This window comes from Panthera tigris, chromosome B1, assembly GCF_018350195.1.
Source record: "Panthera tigris isolate Pti1 chromosome B1, P.tigris_Pti1_mat1.1, whole genome shotgun sequence".
Classification (NCBI taxonomy): Eukaryota; Metazoa; Chordata; class Mammalia; order Carnivora; family Felidae; genus Panthera; species Panthera tigris.
Window position 1 is genome coordinate 100561254 of NC_056663.1, and position 20227 is coordinate 100581480.

The 20227-nt window shown below is 35.5% G+C and overlaps 1 protein-coding gene across 5 annotated transcripts in view; it reads right to left on the minus strand.

The window, feature by feature from the left end:
- The window catches only part of SPATA5 (spermatogenesis associated 5), a 364152-nt gene that overhangs the window by 62309 nt on the left and 281616 nt on the right, over positions 1-20227 (minus strand). For all 5 annotated transcript variants that reach the window (XR_006216792.1, XM_007087586.3, XM_042983951.1 and 2 more), the window contains exon 15: positions 18523-18687. Coding sequence is in view for 4 of the 5 variants with exons in the window: in XM_007087586.3 (XP_007087648.2) it covers positions 18523-18687 (165 nt within the window). In the remaining variant the exon portion in view is untranslated. The remainder of the gene's footprint in view (positions 1-18522; positions 18688-20227) is intronic.

Below are 20227 nucleotides of genomic sequence, written 5' to 3' on the forward strand. Positions count from 1 at the left end.
CACAAAAACATTAAGCCAAAAGAATCCCAAAATTTTAGGGCACTATTTCTATGTAACTTGGATGCCATTTAGTAATGGTTCCTCAGTTTTTATATCTGCCTTCCCTCTGCTTTCTTCATAGGGGCAAGCAGAAAGAATCGTAGTCTATAAATGTTATGCTTTAAGCTTTTCTAATATGAATAGAATTACCAAAGAATGACAGTGTTTTGCTGCTCTGTACCTACTGGGATATATTTCAAATAGATGCATGTCCAAAAGCCATGTCAGCTTGTTATCATTTAAAAATCCTCAATTAATTTTGAATGAGATTAAAAAATTAGAAAATACCGTATGTGAAACAAAATTTCTTGCTTTAAATTTCTCTCTTACTATTTTATAATGTGGGCAATATTTGTATTTTTTATAGACATTTTCCCCTAACATTAGATCTAATACTCTTTGAAAATAACAGGTAGTATAGTGCAAAGTAAGAGTCATAAAGATATGTAAAGATAGGCTCTCAGGAATTATTTCCTTTAGCATAAAGATACAGAAATACAAAGAAAGTAAGACTTGTTTGAGGTCATAAAGTGACTTAGCAGAACTTAGAGAATGAGACTTTATTACATCACTACCAATATGTGATGTGACAAGGTTTTTGTATCACAGAAATCTTAAAAAATATAAAAACCTCTTTCTATAATGTACTTCCTCATTTAAAATGTCCCTCTCCTCATCTATCATCTCCTAGTACACTTCTGTGTTTTGAAACACGACTGTATAGTACTGCCATTGTGTAGTGTGTGATCTACATATAAATACTGCATGTGCCCAAGTTAAAACTACTCCCATTGAGTAGGGAGTCCCAGTTTCTAAGGAGAATGTTTTTCTATTCATGCAGGCAGAATATCTGACTCAAATACAGTAGCATAATGTTCAAAAGAAAAGAGAATGGTTTTCTTCGTGGTGAACAGTTCTTTGAGGGAATAATTCTCCCTTGCCATTAAAAGTTATAAATCACCACAGCTATAAAATGAGGACAAAAATAAACCAGTGAGCAAATATGGTGATTTTTTTTATCCATAAACATTTACAAAGCATAAACTGATTCCAAATAGATCTCTTTTTCTAGAAATAATACATTTAATCCCTTACTAAATATATTTTGAAAGAAAAAATTAGTAATTCATTGAAATTAAAAATTTCTGGGGCGCCTGGGTGGCTTAGTTGGTTAAGCATCTGACTTCAGCTCAGGTCATGATCTTTTAGTTTGGGATTTTGAGACCTGTGTTGGGCTCTGTGCTGACAGCTCAGAGCCTGAGGCCTACTTCGGATTCTGTGCTTCCCTCTCCTCTCCCCCTCCCCCATTCATGCTCTGTCTGTCTCTCTTTCAAAAATAAATAAACATTAAGAAATTTGTTTTTAAATTTCTGCTCTATTAAAGATATTGGAGTGAAAAAATAAGCCACAGACTAGGAGAAAATTTTTAGAAAACAATGTAATAAATGAGTGACATCTAAAATATACAAAGAACTCTTAAAATTCAGATAAGAAAACAAATGACCTAATTAAAAAATGGGCAAAAGATCTGAATAGACAGTTTACCAAAGAAGATATACAGACAGCAAATAAGCGTATGAAAATATGCTAAACATCATGTCATTAAGGAACTGCAAATTAACAATGAGATACCATTATACACGTATTAGAATGCCTATGATGTAAGATACTGACAATATCAAATGCTGATGAGGATATGTAGCAATAAGAACTTTCACTCACTGTTGGTGAAAATGCAAATAGAACAGCCACATTGGAAGACAGTTTGTCAGTTTCTTATAAAAGTAAACATATTCTTACCATATGATCCAGCAATCACACTCCTAAGTATTTACCCCAAAGGGTTAAAATCTTAAGTCCAGGGGCACCTGGGTGGCTCACTCATCCGACTCTTGGTTTCAGCTCAGGTCATGAACTCTCAGTTTGTGAGTTTGAGCCTCGCATTGGGTGCTGTGCTGACAGTGCATAGCCTGCCTGGAAGTCTTTCTCTCCCTCTCTTTCTGCCCCTCTCCCATTCACTCTCTCTCAAAATAAGAAATAAACTTAAAAACAATTAAAAAAATAAAATAAAATCTTAAATCCATAAAAAAACTTGCACATAATGGTTATAGAAGCTTTATCACCCAAATTTGTAAGCAACCAAGATGTTCTTCAGTAGGTGAATGGATAAACAAACTACAGTACACGCAGACAATGAAGTATTATTCAATAGTAAAAAGAAATAAGCTATCAAACCACAAAAAGACATGAAGGAAACATGTGAAAGATTCCAATAATATTTCACTCTGGAAAAGGCTAACCTATGTAGACAGTAAAAATATCAGGGGTTTGGGATGAGGGAGGTAGGGATGAATAGGTGAAGCACAGGGGACTTTTAGGAAGTGAAATTATTCTATATGATATAGTACTGTTGTATACAAATGTCATTACACATTTGTCAAAATCCATAGAAAGTACACCATCAAGAGTGAACCATAACGTAAACTGTGGACTTTAGTTAATAATATATTGGGGTGCCTGGGTGGCTCAGTCAGTTAAGCATCCGACTTCAGCTCAAGTCATGATCTCATGGTTCAGGAGTTCAAGCCCTGTGTCAGGCTCTGTGCTGACAGCTCAGAGACTGGAGCCTTCTTTGGATTCTGTGTCTCCTTCTCTCTTTGCCCCTCCCCTATTCACTCTCTCTTTCTCTCTCTCAAAAATAAATAAAACATTAAAATATACATATATCAATATTGGCTCAACAATTTTAGCCAACATATCACAATAGTGCAAGAGATTAATAATAGGGGAAACTGGGAGGAGGAGATGAGAGGGTAAATAAGAACTCTGTATCTTCCACTTCTTTTTCTTTTTTCTTATTTTAGAGAAAGAGTGAGGCAGAGCACACACATGTGGGAGGGGGCAGAAAGACAGGGAGAGAGAGAGAGAGAGAGACAGAGAGAGAGAGAGACAGAGAGAGAGAGAGAGAGAATATCCCAAGGAGGATGTGAGATCATGACTGGAGCTGAAATCAAGAGTTGGATGCGTAACCGACTGGACCACCCAGGCTCCCTTTCCACTTATTTTTCTGTAAGCCCAAAATTGCTCAAAACTAAAATCTATTAATAAAACATATACATATTATTAAAAATGACATTTATGAGATAATTCTAGCTATTCAAAGCATATCTTTTAGTATGGTAGGAGAAACATTCCTAATTTTTCTAGTGAGATAAATGTTTGGAGAGGAGATTCCCATACATAACTTGCATCACTGAAAAAGAAAAAAAAATTGATCTTTTGACAATAGAAAATACTACTTTTCAGAATTTGTACACAAATACTACAGAAATATGGTGTTAAGCATATATAGTCTAGTTTTAGGGGTCATGCTGAATGATTGGTGATGAAATATTTATAAATATTTCTTCTTTAGAAGTTCTTTTTTTTTTTTAATTTTTAAAAATGCTTTATTTACGTGTGCCTGGATGGCTCAGTCAGTTAAACATCTGACTTTGGCTCAGGTCATGATCTCACAGTTCCTGAGTTCCAGCCCCACATCAGGCTCTGTGCTGACAGCTCAGAGCCTGGAGCCTGCTTTCAGAGTCTGTGTCTCCCTCTCTCTCTGCCCCTCCCCTGCTCGCACTCTGTCTCTCTCTGTCTCTCAAAAATAAAAATAAAACATTGAAAAAAAAATTCAATGTTTTATTTTTGAGAGATAGAGAGAGAGAGAGAGAGAGAGAGAGAGAGAGAGAGAGAATGAGCAGGGGAGGGGCAGGGAGAGAAGGAAACAGAATCCAAAGCAGGCTCCAGGCTCTGAGTTGTCAGCACAGAGCCCAATGAGGGGCTCGAACTCATGAACTGCAAAATCATGACCTGAGCAGAACGAAGTCGGTCATTAACCGACTGAGCCACGCAGGTGCCTCTCTTTAGAAGTTCTTTAATTGATTACTTCTACATCTAATATATTTCCAAAAATTTTACATAAAAATGTTTAATAAAGAAAGCTTCTTACAAAGGGCAGAAATTGGTTATTAATTTTATTCTTTATCTCAGCTGTCTTTTTGGTGCTTGTGTGGAAAACTGAATTTTCTGCATTTTAAACTATGAATTTCATCTTAAACTGAGGCCTTCAATTCTTAAACTGGGGCCAAAATTCTTTTAGGAACAAATCCTTGTCATCAAACAAAATCTTACAGATTAAAATTGAGCTTCCCCAACTGAAGCCTGGGTGAGGGGCTCTAAGATCCTTTCCCTTCTGTGCCTCTATTCTAGTCCTGAAATAACTCCAAAGAACTCTAATACTTTCAGAGACAATGTTTTAAACTATCCTCTAAAATATAAGGATTTCCCAAGTATAAAATCACTTACCACAGTATCTTCTATTACCATTATCTTCCTTTTAACTTCTTCCTGAAAGTCCCCTAATAAGGCTCAGTAAAATATAATAGCAGTGTTTAAGATGAGTTAGACTAATACCATAGAGTCAATAAAATGTATTATGCAATTTGATTATAACCATGTAAAAATGTAATTGCATACAATAGAAAGGATTGGGAAGTCCTTTCAACAAACTGTAAACACTTTTATTTATGTTCATTGGATGCTTTTTAATGTAAAAATTGTTAGTGTGGAATAAACCTTTTTTACAAGGAAACTTGAGCCCTTCAAGTATCTTGAAAGTCAGCAGAAGGGGGAAAGCAAGAGTTAAGAACAAGAAAAGCTACAGAAAGCAGATTCGAATACTCTGGAATTCTTTTTTATTCACTTGTTTTTACACAACTGGAAAAGTAACCAGTTAGAGGTTCATTTGGAAGAGAAAAATTTTTAAAAATGCACATGCCCTTGTAGTAATACTGACTGATGATTTGATTTGATTCAGTCAGATGTTTTTCTGAGACCATTGATTGGGACTGTCAAGAAAAAGCACTTAGAAAAGCAGGTCTAGAGGATATGGGCTGGGGCGGGGTGGGGGGGTGCTACAGAAAACTTGGAAGGTGAAGGGTGAAAAGTGAAGACAAACTTTGTCTAATCTAATCTTCCACGGAACTCGCTCTGTGCCTGAACAAGAAAATAAAATCTTTTTTCCTTTGGTTGGCTTTAATAATGTGTGTTCTGCTCTGGGAGCTACAACTTGTTTGCAACTTTCAGATTAGTTATACTAGTGGTGAAATACATTTTGGGGGACTACCATGGGAAACTATCCATTCTAGAAGCACTGCTTCTAGAAATAAGTATATTCTGAATTCTCAAAAGGCAACTTACTGTAAATTTTTGGTAAACTAGGAACTGCCTATAATCATCTGATTCTCAAAGACAATTAAGGCTGAAATTAATGACTATAAATTAACAGAAATAATCTTCATTAGTTACAAAGAAAGAACCTCAAAATATAACATAACCAGTGCTATAAAGATGCGAACTATAATGGACTCAGCCTGCTCGGGCTGCAATAACAAAATACTGAAGACTGGGTGATGGAAGCATAGAAATTTATTTACTATCACATCTGGAGGCTAAACATCTGAGGTCAGGTGCCCCTATGGTCAATTCCTGGTGAGGGCTCCCTTCCTATCTTGCAGACAGCCACCTTCTCATTGTATTTTCACATGGCCTTTCTTTTGTGCATACAGGAGGTCTTATTAGGGTCCCACATATGAATTTATCATGAATTTATGAATTTATTTAATCGTAATTACCTCCTTATGAGCTCTACCTATAAATATAATCACATCAAGGGTACGGCTTCAACATAGGAATTTTGTGGAAACAAAATTCAGTCCATTGCAGACTACTTAAAAATTATAAGCAATTACCATTAGGAAAAAAGGAAAGAAAGCTTGAAACTTATTAGACACTGACATCTCCCCCCCCCCCCCCCGCCCTCCAAGGCTGTGGGTTTCCCTGTGAAGCACATAAAATGGTAGCAATATTCTCTTTTGCTTTATTCTACATTTTGTCTATTATATGACTATAAACATGAATTATACATTGATCACCAAAAGTATTGGCTATCAAAGAAGAGAATATACTATCTTCATGAATGGTTAGCTTACAGAACATGCTCAATTTATAGAGAGCTATATTTAAACATAGCTTTACAGATGAAGGTGGTTCAGGCAGCAGGTCAACTGATTCTTTAAATACCTATGCAGTTATGTTTAGGCCCCTTGGAGGTCCTTAGGATGTATCACTACTTGAATATCAAAAATAATTCAGAATAATACAGAACATAGTTATATACTATTTTATGCTATATTATTATGGAAAAAATTATTACTATGAGGTCTCTTGGTACTAACTGCAAAAAACCACTTGGGGTAGGATCTAAGTTATGTCCACATTAAACCAAATTTTATACTAAGCTAGGTCATGTTAAAGTTGAACTTCAATGTGTTTTAATTTTTACATAATAATTTAAAATGTATAACAGCAACCAAGTCTTGTCCTTACTTGAGTTATTTTATTATGTCCCTAAAATTCAATTATTGCTTTTTAGTTGTATATACAAGTACAAAATGAATGAAAATATTAATGTAACTTACTTTACATAATTCTCTAAAATTTTGTAAACAAATTATTTTTTTAAAAATGCATAATTTAGGGGCGCCTGGGTGGCTCGGTCGGTTAAGCGTCCGACTTCAGCTCAGGTCACGATCTCGCGGTCTGTGAGTTCAAGCCCCGCGCTGGGCTCTGGGCTGATGGCTCAGAGCCTGGAGCCTGCTTCCGATTCTGTGTCCCTCTCTCTCTCCCCTTCCCCCGTTCATACTCTGTCTCTCTCTGTCTCAAAAATAAATAAACGTTAAAAAAAAATTTTAAAAAAAATAAATAAATAAAAATGCATAATTTAGGGGTGTCTGGGTGACTCAGTCAGTTAAGTGTCCAACGCTCAGGTCATGATCTCACGGCCCATCAGTTCCAGCTACGTGTCAGGCTCTGTGCTGACAGCTCAGAGTCTGGTGCCTGCTTGGATTCTGTCTCCTCTCTCTGCACCGCTCCTGCTCGCACTCTTTCTGTCTCTCTCCCTCTCTCTCAAAAATAAACATTAAAAAAAAATTTTTTAATGGATTAATTAAAAGCACTGAAGGTATTAATCTATCCATGAAAATATCCCATAGGGTTTAAAATTAAAGTGGACTAGACATGGCAGAAGGTTTTTGATGTGTGGCACAAAGCAGATGTACAATACTAATTTCATAAATGAATGACAGATGAAGTCACAGCATAAGTATCTTTCATTAAACTATAAGGAAGCCATTAATGAACCATCAGACCAGCTTTTATGAACCTGTGCATGTGTGAATATTTCATGTCAATTATGACCAACTCAGTGGTATAACAAGAAATTTCATTTTGAATTGACAACTTTTAGAATTAAATGATTCCCCACCCCAATCTCCAGTTCTAGCATAGGCTTAGGGCACACAACAACAACAACAACAACAACAACAACAAAATACGAAATGCTGGGGGACTACTATTTTTATATCTGAGAATATTTGTTTGACCTTTTATATTTTTAAGGATTCTGGCAAGAAGTTAATGCTAGGCAAACTAAATAAAATTCTTGGTTTTAAATATAAAACCACTCCTTAAGGATTCTTTTGAAGTGAATAAAAAAATATGCCAAGGGGCTACTTTTGCTACTACCGAAAGAATGTCTTGTTCTAATGCCAAAAACAGTTTAAGTGAATTTTTTTTTAATTCTGAAGAAAAAGAGAAAATAATTAGTTTATAATTTGAAACTTCCACAATGGTAAATACAGCATGTGCATTACACATAATGTCTTGAATAAGGAAACCTTCCTAAAATATAAAAGCGAAAAAAAAATCAATTTTCCAGATTTTAATAGCAAAAAGAGAGCTAATTATTGTTAAAGAACTCCAGCAATAATATTTGGAGGTTGAAAACATAGATTAAACAAAAAAAGAGAGCTCTGAAGATCTCAATAAGGCTACTTTTCTTTCTAGTTTAAGGAAAGGTTAGATTCTGTTTTTAAATTTCCAAAACGTGGTGAAGGTTATATATATTTAAGAACAATTTAATGACTGCACTGCAACTCTGAACAACCATTTTAGAGAGTTTAAGTAACATTTTAATAGAATGACACCTTTGAGAGCTCAGAAACTGTCATTTGGGGATGAAGAATGAGAACATCCTTATGTCACCATCATACAGCAAATGACATGTAGTGCTTTTGTCATTAGTGTTAGCTTTCTGGGCTTTACCTAAATACCTGGGTTTAAACCTAACCTAAATAAAAGGGCACAGTAATTAGGAATGCTTATTTCCTAAGTGATTATTCTAGTAGAAACAGAAACCCTCAACTTTCTGAAGTTGCTAGGTTCACTTTTTTCAACCAACAAAATTTATGTTAAAAAAAGTTAGAATTAAGTTGTATACTAGTAACTAGGATTACCTTGAAGAATATGCTGATACAGGGATATTATGTAAGCAGTTTGTAAGGAAACATTAGCTTTACACACTTGAGAGTAAAAAATAGTATACATCTTTAACAAGAAAAAATAAAAATAGGGATAACAATGTTTACAAATATAAACTAGCTGAAATAAATACTGCATGTAACAATGAAACATAATTTGAATTTAAAGAACACACTATTAAGACTAAAAATATGACATACATATGAAACACTCATTATGAGTGTTAATAAAATCTAAGGCAATGAAATATAAAAAATAAGCAGATTGTGGATTTTTTTTTATGTTAAACATCACTTAGATTGAGTTTGCTGATTTAAAAAACTATAATGAAAATGACTTATTGGGCACTTGCTGTTACTGACAAGGATAAGTACCTTACAGGAATTTCATCTATTCTGGACAATAGATCTATGAAATAGAGATTTTTCTTAACTTTATTTACATATAAGAAAACTGATCACAAGGTAGGAAATATTAGGCATTTGGATTTAGATCTTTCTCATTCCATAACCCATTTGCTTAACTAAAATGCAATTTTGCATAGTTTAAAATATTCTTGATAAACAGTTTTCACATATGTTTTTGGCATTCTTTTCATATATAGAATCAAATTATTAGAAATTAACCTTCTATCGCCTCAAATAACCAAGCAAAAATATCCAACTCTATCAGAATCTATAAAATAGAATTAATAGCACGCTTTATACAACTTTTTAAAATTGTGTTCCTCTCAAGTTCATAGAACCCTTAAATTTTATAACTCTTCTGAAAATGAAGAAGCATAGATTAAATGTGCAAAAATTCTAGGGAGCCAACATGTGTTAATAGTGACTACGGATCTGGAAAAGGAAAAACAAAGCAGAACATTAAAATGCTTAAATCAGCACTACTGTTGGCTTGCGTAATTCTTCACAGCTACAGATTCAGCCTGGACCGATGTTTGGAGACTAGATCATAAGGTCTTGACTAATTGGTTGCCTTGATATACTGCTTCATTATAAAGAAGTTTCAGTATTTGGTTATAAAATGCTCTATTAAGTTTGTTGCTAGCCAGGCTCTCATTCAATGTCCATTTCCTTTCTGACTAATGGTTCTTGTAAGCTGACAGCAGCTTTAAACATCTGGCAAGGAGTCAGTAATACAGGTATTGCAGCACAAGGTGTTCTGGAAAATGATTTGCTTTGGTGTAAACATCTTATCTAAAATATAAAATAGCCTTCAGGTAAGCTGAATTAAGGTTCTTGTATTGCCAATTTGAGTAGAAGCTAAAGTTTACAGATACAGAGGATGTTTATATCTCCATACACTGGACATTTTAAAAACTGCACATTAAAATGAACATTATAACTTTGTAACTTACACTTACTTTCCTAACAAAGAGTTTAGGGAAAAAGTGAGCTGGTGTTTATTTCCATTTTACAACACTTTTTATCATAATGCCTCCAGAATCACAGATGTTGAATTTGAGTAGCTGTTCTTAAGGAAGTTGAAATGCAGAAAAACTGAAGTTCTCTCTCCCTCTCTCTCTCTCTCTCTCTCTCTCTCTCTCTCTCTCTCTCTCACACACACACACACACACACACACACACACACAATCACTGGGCATCTCTGAGCAGATAAAACTTTCATTTTCATTCAGTGGAAAATTGCTAAGGAGAATTTTATTAAATTCTGAATTCTATGTACTGTCACTCTTTCAATGTTCCTCTTCCTCTGGTGCTATGATTAGGATCTCTAGGCCACAGTAGCAAATATTTAGAGACATTGACTAAGACCCTAAGATCCCAGGTTTCTAGAAGCATTGTAAAGGAAACAAAACCACGTTATATATCCCTAGAAATCCAATCCCTAAGTGATTCCTTATACAACTAATTTAATCTATGACAGGTATATAACCACATAGATTTTTAACACAAGAAAGAATCACAGAGACCATATTCCCACCTCCCCTGTTAAAATATGAAAACTGAGTTCTAGAGATAACTGATTTAGCCAAACTAATAGTGTAATACATGGCCAAAATAGGATTAAAGTCTAGATCTTGGCTTTTACCGAACTTCTTCTGTAAGTATGTAGATTGTAAAATTGTGGGGAAGGGGGAAGAATAGGGGTGTAGTGGGCTGCCTTAAAAGTTACAGCCTGACTATCTGCTTTCAGTATATGCTGATTTTTGCTCTAGAGATTCTATCAATTCATTTGCAAGATTAGGCACATTTTAGCAACCGAAAAGTGCTGTGGAGATAAGGTGCTGGCCCTAGGAGCTTATATCTAGAATTATATGTGATAAGACGGCTCAGAAGACATAACACACCTTACTTTCAACACTTTGGCCATTCATACCAGGTGCTGCACCTCATGGCTGGTTTAACGCTGCACAAAAGACATCTTTGTTGTTGTTCTAAAGCAAGGCAGACCTCATTTGGATGTGTGTCGAATCTTAAGACTACCCTATGTTCTCCTACAAATGGTACTTGAGAGCCTGTCTGGATGTTCTGGCAGGGCAGTGCAGCTACTTGTACACCCTCAATCAAAAAATGGTCCTCTTCAACTGTACACATAGCTTTGGGAGGTACGCATGTGGAGCCATGAGGGAGGAAGAGGACACCAGTCTAGCCAGCCAGATCAGCTGAATAAACCCTAACAATCAATGGGGTGACAGATGTTGCAGCCAGATCACTCTCGCATCCAAAAAAGACACTGCATAAAGACATCTTTAATATTCCCATCTCCCTCCATAATGGATAATAAATAACAAATTCTCATAATTTATCCCATTCACAAAATATGTTCGTCCAAGGGTTTCTGAGGCAAATCTTAAAGTCACAGAAAATAGTTTATCTACGTGGGCTGTAAAAATATAAATTTCTTTATTCAATGACTACATATGAACTTTATATGAATTACTGTGCTGGGCACTCTGAGGGATATTTAAAAGTGGATAAGCCAAAAATGAGACAGTTTTGTAAAGATGTGAACGTTGTGTCCATACAAGGATGCCCAGCTTGGGGGAGAGGGGGTAAATAAGGACTGAAATACGGACTTTATGAAAGCTCATGCTCTGCTTGACAAGCCTTTTGATCTGGCAAGTAGCTGTCACCAGGTAGGACCAAGGAGCATATTTTTTTAATTCACTTAGCGCTTGGGTAGGCTACTTAATGGTGGCTTTGACATAAAATGCCACTAATCTTTTGATAGCAAAAATTTGATGACAACATTTCTTACTAACTTTTTCAATGGTTCTCCAATGCTTAAAGGAGAAAAGCCAAGTATGGATGATATTCAAGGTCCTTCACATTGTCTTACCTACTTTTCTTGCTTTATCACCTACTACTTCTATAGGCAGACTCTTCTGGTCATATTTCAACCTTTAACCAAATCTAGAACAATCCATGTTCTTTTCTTTTTTAAATAGGCTTCACACCCAGCATGGAGCCCAATGTGGGGCTTGAATTCATGACCCTGAGATCAAGACCTGAGCTGAGATCAAGAGTCAGATACTCAGCCAATGGAGCCACTCAGGTGCCCACATTGTGTTCTTTTGTGCATCTCTGCCTTTCTAACAGGTAGGAATGCTCTCTTCCAAGCTTATGGAACTCTACTTATGGAACTCCTATTCACCCATTAACACTCAGATCGACTATCCCTTCATTCAATCCCAGCTAGTGTGAGTCACACCCTGTTCTTTCTCCCAAAGTATTCTGTACATCATTAGATCGTGCCACATGAATACATTATATGGAACTTAGTTGTTTATATGTTTTTCCTTCAAAACTGCAGGCCTGATTCTCAATATCTGAAAAATATGGTAAATGAATAGATGAAAATATAACTTCAAGTAGCTTATACTTATTTGGGAGGATGACAACAAGGTAACTAAAAATAATCACATATAAGATAAGTACATATAAAAACATAAAGATATTTCATATCTGCTGTTTAGTTCACTAACTCACTGTTCATAAAAGCAGGCAAGCCTTTACCAAAGATTCAGATATGTCAAAGGGAATAGTGAAACACTTTCAAAGACTCTTTAGATGACTCAGAGGAATGGAGAAATCATGAAGAGTCTTTTAGGAGGAGTTGAAAGATTTGGTTTCTGGTCCTGGGTTTGTCACTTATTTGCTGTGGGACTTCAGACAAATCCACTGTTTTTGCTTGGGTCTAGTTCTCTTGTTATAGCACTATTCCCATAGGGTTAAGATTCTCAAATAGATAATGTATACAAAAGTACATTTAAAACTAGAAAATTCCACTTTAAGTGAATGTTAAAACTGACATTTTTTTTGTTGGTGAAATGACAGATTAACACATAAATTTAAGATTCATCCAACATTAACATCCACTGAATATGAGATACTGGAGATAGTCTAAGAAGTAAAAAAGACCCGGTTTCTGCTGTAGAGAATCTTAGTTTATTTGGGGGAGATGATGGGGCTGCTCATATTAAAATAACTACGGGGGAAAATGTGCAAATAGCTAAACAAGGGAAACAGAAATCAGTGTAAAAGAATTAAAAAAGACAAGTCACTTGTGCTGGGGTGTTTTCATAACAAAGCAGTTATTTCAGTAGTTTATGTAAAGAAGAGTATTTTGAAACTCTGGGGTACAGAATTTTAAGGTAAATGCACATGAAGGGGTAGAGAGATAACAAGGATCTTAAGAGCAGTAGACCAGTTGGTTGTAGCAGTATGTTTTCATAGGGCAGTTTCTGATTAGGTAGGACAAGTAGGTTACAGTGTACAGGAGGTTGCTAAGTACTGTGGTACTCTGCTTCACTTTAGGGACAGGAACAGTCCTGCCAAGCTGCTCTCTAACAATACTAACCAGAGAGCCTGAGACTGGCTAACAGGTGTTTGTTTATCACTATCTCAGAGGTATTGTTAGATAGAGTCAATCTATGCCACATTCGAACACATTGATCCTGATTTTTAGTTTGGGAAAAATTGTCACAAGAGACTTCATGTAGGAAGAGTACAGACATCCTAAATAGCTATAATTGTTTTTTCTGTTTTCACTGTGTTGGAGAAAAGAGAGACAATGTCAGAAGGAATGTTAATCAACAAGACAGTAAATTAATTTAAGGTTCTCCCTTTATTAGCTATAATAGCTTCAGCATGGTGACTAGAGCCTTCTTGAATAAATGAGTTACACTGGGAGGTAATTTTTTAATGTCAAGTTGGCATGAAGACCTTGAGCTATTAGACCCAGAAGGGCAAAGACTACAAAACAAAATCCAGGGCAAGGTAATTGTTTTAGTCAAACAAGGAGAAAGAGACTAAATTTATATGGAGTTAAAGCTTTTTAAAAACTTAGTGTGGAATGTATTTAACTCTAACAAATTGCTTTAAGAAGACTTTCTAGCGGTAGATTGATAAGATTACCCTAAAATCACCATACTAAGCATTTGTTATATTTTGAAGAAAAGAACAAGAAGCAACTCATTTATTATTTAGCTTTCAGATATATTATATGGTTACTGAGGGAATGCAAAACATTACCATCTTATAGCAATATCATCTAAAACTTCAGTGGTAAATATAAATAGTGAACAGATAAGAGGAAGAAAGAATGAAGGGAAGTAACATTTATGAAGCACTCTTTATGTGCCACACATTGTTTTTTGGTGCTTTTATATTTGTTACCTCATTTAACCCTCAAAACAATTTCAGTCATTGGAGCGCCTGCATGGCTCAGTCAGTTGAGTGTCTGACTTCAGCTCAGGTCATGATCTCACAGCTCATGAGTCCGAGCTCCACGTCAGGCTCTGTGCTGACAGCTCAGTCTGGAGACTGCTTCAGATTCTGTGTCTCCATTTCTCTCTGCCCCTCCTCTGCTCATACTCTGTTTCTTTCTCCCTCTCTCTCTCTTTCTCAAAAATAAATAAATATTAAAAAAAAAAAAAAAAGAAAAGAAAACAGGGTGCCTGGGTGACTCAGTCGGTTAGGTATTGGACTTCAGCTCAGGTCATGATCTCGCAGTTCATGGTTCGGGCCCCATGTCGGACTCTGTGCTGACAGCTCAGAGCCTGGAGCCTGCTTCAGATTTTGTGTCTCCCTCTCTCTGCCCCTCCCCTGCTTGTTCTCTGTCTGCCTCTCTCTCTCAAAAATAAATAAAAGTATTTAAAAAATTAAAAAAAACCCAACTTCAGTTACCTAGATATTTTAAAAATGAGAAAACTGAGGTTCTAAGAGGTTGAATAACTTGTCTGTAACTACCCTGAAAAAGACTACTATTGTATTAAAAGTCTACTCCAATGCAACACTAAAATTCTTTTTTGTTTTCCCTTTACTGCCTCTCTTGGAAGTTGAATCCTCAAATCTTAATATATGAAATAAATGTTAGAATTGCCTATATTATTTATAAAATGTATAACTGATACCTGGCTCTTAGACATATTATCAATTTCACTTTATGAGATAATCACTAAAAGGAAATTAACATCCAAAAGCAAGTAAACATTCAACTCAAATTTTACAGATACTAGTTGTCGGCCTATGTCAGCAAATTCCTACACAGAGAGGAAATTACATATCTTACTCGTCACTTCCGTTCCCAGGCACATGGCACATGGGTAGTGGGCCCAGTTATGCCTTTCATGTGCATATATTTTTGATTGTTGATTTCCTGTTGGTTGGGTAAGATAAAAGTTTTCCTAAAGTAACTAATTGGATAAAAGACAAATGAAAAAATGGAGTGGAATCTGCTACAAATAACTTAAAAAACAAAAATCAAAGCAGAAGAAAACAATAGCTATAACCAAAAAAGACTTATTATTTCCTCCTGAACTGAATTCCCATCTGCTTTTAAATGGCAACATGTTTTTCCATTAACTGGAAGCTACAGCCAAGAAGCCAAAGACAATGAGGTTTTGGCCACCAGGGAGTAGAAGGCGCAGGATGGCTGAAGGATGCTACCTGCTTCAGCCTCTCTGTAAAGGCTGTTCCTTAGTGACCCTATTCCCCTTCCAGCTGGCAACAAACTTACTGTTGGGACTCTTCTGAGAATTAAAGAAATGTTCCAGTTCTCTGTATACCCTCTCCAGGGAGGGAAAATGGAGTAACTCCGAAGGGTATGAGAGCCATTTGAAACACTGTGCCTGTGTAAGCTTTTAAGAAACAAGGCGACTGGGCAAAATAAAGCACCAGGTGAAAAGAAAACATTTTAAAAAAGTAACTTCCTTCCATCCCAGTCGTTAAAAGTACCCCTATCATCACAATCACCCTCTATAGACTTTTATGGGTTGTCATTTATTTATTTCTTTAAAGTAAGCTCGATGCCCAAGGTGGGGCTTGAACTCACAAGACCGAGATCAAGAGTCACATGCTCTACTCACTGAGGCAGACAGGCGCCCTTCTCAACAACAGCTTTTTAATTAAAACAACAACAACAACAGCAACAACAACAACAACAACAACAACAAAACACCACAGTTAAACATCTTATGTTTCTAAAAGATAGACACTGGTGTGAGCAAATTCCTCATCTCTGGCTCACCTGGCCAAATTCTTGTATATATAGCTAATAATATACAGTTTAAAATTAATACATAATACACATAATATACCAATTATATAATATTGATGATACTATTCTCTTATGAAGACAATTTATCACCATTTTCATTTGATACCAAGAGTGGCCAAGGAGATACACTCTAAATCTGAAAAAGTAGCTGTGCCTGTAGCAGTGTGTATTGCTACAAAGTTAGAGGGCTCTCCTTATGGTAAATAACAAAGGGAAGTTTATTTTTCCTAAATACAATCTTTAAAATCTCTTTTCTTCTTCTGTTCATTAAATGTTTGATAAATACGTACTATGTATTAGATTCTGTGCTGAAGGCTATGGCCTTGGCCTGAGGAAGAAATAAATTAGTTATATCAGTGGTAAAGCACTGGGTCTGTAGGAGTCAGGTGACTGAGTTTCCAGCTTGAATTGGTCTTACTGCTAAAAAATCAAAAATCAAAATGAATTTTAGCTTTCAATATTGCAGCATCATTTTCATTCTGATGGAAAGAGGTGGGGGGAAAGATGGTAACATATTTTATTTGAAGCTAAATGTTATCAGTCTTAAATTTCCTATTTATTAATTTTAAGACTTTTAAGAACATAATTGTTCTCTTCAAACAATACCTTCACACAGTACCTGTGTGAACTGCCTAAAAAAATCAGACCAAAAAAAAAAAAAAAAACAAACCAAAAACCAAAAAACAAAGCCAAAACAAACAATATGAAATAAATCTGTCTTGCTCAAACTGAAAATTCCAGAACTACTAAGATACAGTTCTGAACAAAATTCCTATGAAGTTGTAATAATATATGGATTACAATTAGAACCATAGCGGGATATACATCTCCCACCTCAACATTATGGGACCAAAAATGTCATTCAACGAGGCACAGAATTTTCTGCAACTTTTCCTGTGACTATTATTAGAAGATCTGATATAAAAATTAATGAGAAAAAAAATTAATGAGAAATGAATGTGCTCATATTATAGATTCAATCAGGCATGCACTACATAAGAACTAGCAAGCTGGTACAATAATTCCTGAGTTTTTTCCTTTTAGCCAGATGAACCTCATTGGCTTTGATTTTTGTTTTTCATCTCTATGTTACTACCATGAATTACTTCAAAGTGAGAAAGGCACATTTATACCTTGCTAACTGCTCTTCCACTTCCCTCAGCTCAAGTGAAAGATTTACGGTTTCTTCCCTTTGCTGTTTCCTGTAAAGTGACATATATATATATATACGATGCTACCCTTGGTCTCACATCAAAAACTGAATTCTAGAAATACCTGAGCAGTCAATTAACAGCAACTAGATGTTCATTTTAACTTAATGGACAGTAGTGCCCAAAAGATGCTCATAAGGATTATTTTTTCAGGTAGGACTGAATGTACTTCAACTGCCTCTCAAAGTACTTTCTACACGGATTTTGTTTTTTTTAACCTCTAGTGAAAATTTCCCCTCTCTACAGGGGGAAAATTAAATATACATAGTTCATAGTTGAGACAAAACAATGAGGAGATTTTGGATTTATTTTGGTTGTTGTAATTAGCTATGACTGCATGAAAGACTCAGTCCAATTTTGCATGTAAATTTATCTACAATACTCTCTGAGTACCACTAATGATCTGTTATGTATGAATCTCTAAAGATTACAAACAATAGTAAGCAGATAGAATGTAGAGTCTCAGTCTATTGAATAACTCAGAATAAAAAGAATCTACCATTTCTTACTAAAAAAACATTAATTTCCCAGTACAAATCCTTATCAGTGGTATTCAGAAGCTATTTCTATTTTGAGGACTATAGTCTGTCCTTTCCTTAAGAAATGTATGTAGAAAAGATGCACAATTATCTTAGTAGAATTTTATTTTGTAAATAAAAATGGCCTAACTAAAAAGTTGCTAAGGAGAAAAAAAGTGTTTATCTGCCATACTTAAAATTTTCATATTTTCACAGAGGTCTTGCTGTTCCTATTGAGAGTATAGTTTCACAACTAAGGGTAGATTGTCCCTTTTACAGTTTTTATGAGAGAATCTTTGTTAATATACAAGTAGAATGACATAATTTTCCAAGATGTTAAAAGATGGTAATAATACAATTTCTGCCAAATCTTTTACTTCCTAACACTTGCATGATATCCTAATTTCATTTTTATGCTCTCTATAAGAAAATATGTAAAGCTGTGTATCATTTCCATTTGACAGATTAAGAAATCAAAATCCAGAGAAGTGTGTGAATGATTGGAAGCTGATGTATCAAGAAACCAGAAAGAAGAAACTTCTCGCCCAGTGTTCTCTCCACTGTATCATGTTAATTCTCTGAAGACTACATTTTGAGAAGCAACAGAAGCCAGGTAAAAACAACTGAGATATAATACAGGCCAGGTAAAATGAAATTCAATTTAGTGCATTAAATTTCACGTAGTGCATTTCCTGTTTTAAGATTTCTTAACATATGGCTATTTTTGGCATCAAGCAGTCTTTTTGCTAATGACCCCAACCCACTGTTTTCCTGCCACCAAGGTATTTTGAGAAGAACTGTCTTACCTCTGCTCCTGAATATGTATCAGTTTGGAGGATGAGTTCAGCCAGATCAACGTCATTACCGACTGGCATAGAATGAAACTGCAGGTTAAATATTTCCCTTCTTGTTGCTGCATCTGGTAACGGCACATAGATGATTCTATCAATTCTTCCAGGCCGCATCAAAGCCTGTAAGGAGGATGAGACAATGCACAAAAACCAAGCTCAGAACTGACATTCCACATGAAAGGTGGATATCTAGAATCTCATGAATAACCCACTATTACTCATAATTAGTACATGAAACAAGTACTAGAGATGCTATAATCTATTTTAAAGATTCAAACAAATAAATCATGTTCAGAGTACTTTTGAAAGTAGCAGAGCAATACTTCTGAGAGGCTTTCTGCTCCTCAGCAACTGTCAGGTCAATAAAAGATGGCTATTCTCTTTTAGGGAAGTGTGTAATATGACTTGCATTCATTGTATCAAAAGACTTTTTTTTTTTGGAATTTCCTGCAATATCTCTTAAAATATGGGTTAAGTTGTTTTAGAGAGCCCTTAAAATAGCACAGCTCTAATAAAAGAATACTTCTAGAGCTGAAAGTAGTCAAATGAACTTCCCTCATATTTTATTGGAGGCTAAGGCCTAAATTATCTCAGAGCTAATGAATTCATGTATTCAGAAAACCTTACCAAGCATGCAGTATACACTAGACATTGTTCTTGGTACTAGAAAATAGCATGAATAAGATAGATATGTCTAAAATTGATTGCGGTGATGGCTGCATGTATTTGTGGATATACTAAGAGCCACTGAACTGTGTACTTTAAGTGGGTGAATTTTATATTTATTCTATCCCAATAAAGTTACTAAAACAGATGCAGGTCTAAAATGAGTGTGGGTGTGTGTGTGTTAAGGAGTTGGGGCAGCTTTTAGTTGGGATAGTGAGAGAAAGCCTCTCTGAGGAGGTAGCTTATGTTGATATCTGAAGGAGTCAGCCTTTGAAATATCTAGGGGAAGGGCATGCAAGGTAAATGGAACATCAAGTGCAAAGGCAAGAATGACTGGTATGTTCCAGGGAAAGAAGAAAAAAATCAATGTGATAGAGTGAACAAAGAAAAAAGAGGTAGGAAATGAGGTCAGAAAGATAGTCATAGGCAGATCATAAGACCTTAAAAGACATAGTAAAGAGTATGGATTGTATTCTACTTTTAATGAGAAGTCATTGGAAAGTTTTAAGTAGAAGGTGAATTGGTAAGATTTACATTAAAAGACCACTCATGGGACAATATCAAAAGGTCTAATATGTGTTACTATAATACCAGAAGGAAAGGAAAGAGAAGATGGGGCAGAAAAAATATCTGAAGAAAAAAAGAGCCAAATTTCCTCCAATTGGTAAACAAACAAATTTACACAATCAAGAAGCTCAGTGAATCTCAAATAAAATAAATACAAAGAAAGCCACACCTACACATATCATAGCAAACTGCTGGAAACAAAAGACAAAATCTTGAAAGCTGCCAGACTGAATATGGAGAACAATAATTTGAATCACCAGTGACTCTCAATCAAAACAATGAAGGGCAGAAACCAGCAGAACAATATCTTTATAGTGCTGAATGAGGGGCACCTGGGTAGCTTAGTCAGTTAAATGTCAGACTTCGGCTCAGGTCATGATCTCACAGTTTGTGAGTTCAAGCCCTTGTGTCGGGCTCTGTGCTGATA